The sequence below is a fragment of the Micropterus dolomieu genome, linkage group LG10 (assembly GCF_021292245.1).
Source record: "Micropterus dolomieu isolate WLL.071019.BEF.003 ecotype Adirondacks linkage group LG10, ASM2129224v1, whole genome shotgun sequence".
NCBI lineage: Eukaryota > Metazoa > Chordata > Actinopteri > Centrarchiformes > Centrarchidae > Micropterus > Micropterus dolomieu.
In genome coordinates this window covers 29,585,002-29,587,144 of record NC_060159.1, presented here as the reverse complement: position 1 = coordinate 29,587,144, position 2,143 = coordinate 29,585,002, and the positions used below count along the sequence as shown (strand labels likewise).

The 2,143-nt window shown below is 53.4% G+C and overlaps 1 protein-coding gene across 3 annotated transcripts in view; it reads right to left on the bottom strand.

The window, feature by feature from the left end:
- The window catches only part of cdc42bpb (CDC42 binding protein kinase beta (DMPK-like)), a 49,021-nt gene that overhangs the window by 18,682 nt on the left and 28,196 nt on the right, over nucleotides 1-2,143 (bottom strand). For all 3 annotated transcript variants that reach the window (XM_046060768.1, XM_046060770.1, XM_046060769.1), the window contains one exon: nucleotides 553-632. In XM_046060768.1, the coding sequence (XP_045916724.1) occupies nucleotides 553-632 (80 nt within the window). The remainder of the gene's footprint in view (nucleotides 1-552; nucleotides 633-2,143) is intronic.

The window sequence follows — 2,143 nt, the reverse complement described above, 5'->3', positions numbered from 1 at the left end:
GTTTACAGAGCAAGAGGCCGAGCGTTTACACAGTGAGAGCGAGCGTTTACAGAGCAAGAGGCCGAGCGTTTACACAGTGAGAGCGAGCGTTTACAGAGCAAGAGGCCGAGCGTTTACACAGTGAGAGCGAGCGTTTACAGAGTGAGCGTTTACACAGTGAGAGCGAGCGTTTACAGAGTGAGCGTTTACAGAGTGAGCGTTTACAGAGTGAGCGCGAGCGTTTACAGAGCAAGAGGCCGAGCGTTTACACAGTGAGAGCAAGCGTTTACAGAGCAAGAGGCCGAGCGTTTACACAGTGAGAGCGAGCGTTTACAGAGCAAGAGGCCGAGCGTTTACACAGTGAGAGCGAGCGTTTACAGAGTGAGCGTTTACAGAGTGAGCGTTTACAGAGTGAGAGCGAGCGTTTACAGAGCAAGAGGCCGAGCGTTTACACAGTGAGAGCGAGCGTTTACAGAGCGAGCGCCGTCGGCTTTGAACCCTTTAAACAAATCAAGGTCTGACAGAAATCCCTTCAGACAGACAGGTGAGACGGGCGGCAGGTAAGGGACTCACCCTGAAGGTGAGGTCAGGGGCCAGAGGAGACGTGTTGAAATATTCAAAGATGGAGTCCTGGAAGTCTGGAAGCTTCAGACCTACAGAGAGACAGAAAGGGGGACCAGGTTAGTGGACAGGAAGGAGTTTCTGAGGCTTCAGAGTCTCTGTCAGAGGGATAACAAGGTGGACTAACAAGGTGGACTAACAGAGGCCCTGAGGGCTCCAGGTGGACTAACAGAGGCCCTGAGGGCTCCAGGTGGACTAACAAGGTGGACTAACAGAGGCCCTGAGGGCTCCAGTTGGACTAACAAGGTGGACTAACAGAGGCCCTGAGGGCTCCAGTTGGACTAACAAGGTGGACTAACAGAGGCCCTGAGGGCTCCAGGTGGACTAACAGAGGCCCTGAGGGCTCCACGTGGACTAACAGAGGCCCTGAAGGCTCCAGGTGGACTCACCTTTGTCAGAGCGGGAGCGACTCTCCTCCATGTCTTTCTTCAGACCCTCCATCTGCTCCCCCATCTCCCTGCTCCTCTCCTCAGACTCCTTCAGCTTACTGCAGACAGGTGAGGGCAGAGAGACGAGGAGAGAGACAGGTGAGGACAGAGACAGGTGAGGGCAGAGAGACGAGGAGAAAGACAGGTGAGGACAGAGAGAGGTGAGGGCAGAGACAGGTGAATACAGAGACAGGTGAGCAGAGAGACAGGTGAGGACAGAGAGAGGTAGGGACAGAGACAGGTGAGGACAGAGACAGGTGAATACAGACACAGGTAAGGACAGAGAAAGATGAGCAGAGAGAGGTGAGGACAGAGAGGTGAGGACAGAGAGAGACACAGGTAAGGACAGAGAGAGGTAAGGACAGAGAGAGACAGGTAAGGACAGAGAAAGATGAGCAGAGAGAGGTAAGGACAGAGGCAGGTGAGGACAGAGACAGGTGAATAAAGAGACAGGTGAGGGCAGAGACAGGTGAGGGCAGAGAGAGAGGTGAGGGCAGAGAGACAGGTAAGGACAGAGAAAGGTGAGCAGAGAGAGGTAAGGACAGAGAGAGACAGGTAAGGACAGAGACAGGTGAGGGCAGAGAAAGGTGAATACAGAGACAGGTAAGGGCAGAGACAGGTAAGGACAGAGAGAGAGGTGAGCAGAGAGAGGTAAGGACAGAGAGGCAGGTAAGGACAGAGAAAGGTGAGCAGAGACAGGTGAGGACAGAGAGACACAAAGGTAAGGACAGAGAGAGGTAAGGACAGAGAGAGAAAGGTAAGGACAGAGACAGGTGAGGGCAGAGACAGGTGAATACAGACACAGGTGTAGACAGAGACAGGTGAATACAGACACAGGTAAGGACAGAGAAAGGTGAGCAGAGAGAAGTGAGGACAGAGAGAGACACACACACACACACACACACACACACACACACACACACACAGGTAAGGACAGAGAAAGATGAGCAGAGAGAGGTGAGGGCAGAGAGGGGTGAATACAAAGACAGGTGAGGGCAGAGACAGGTAAGGACAGAGACAGGTGAGGGCAGAGACAGGTGAATACAGACACAGGTGAGGACAGAGACAGGTGAGGACAGAGAAAGGGACACACACACACACACACACACACACAC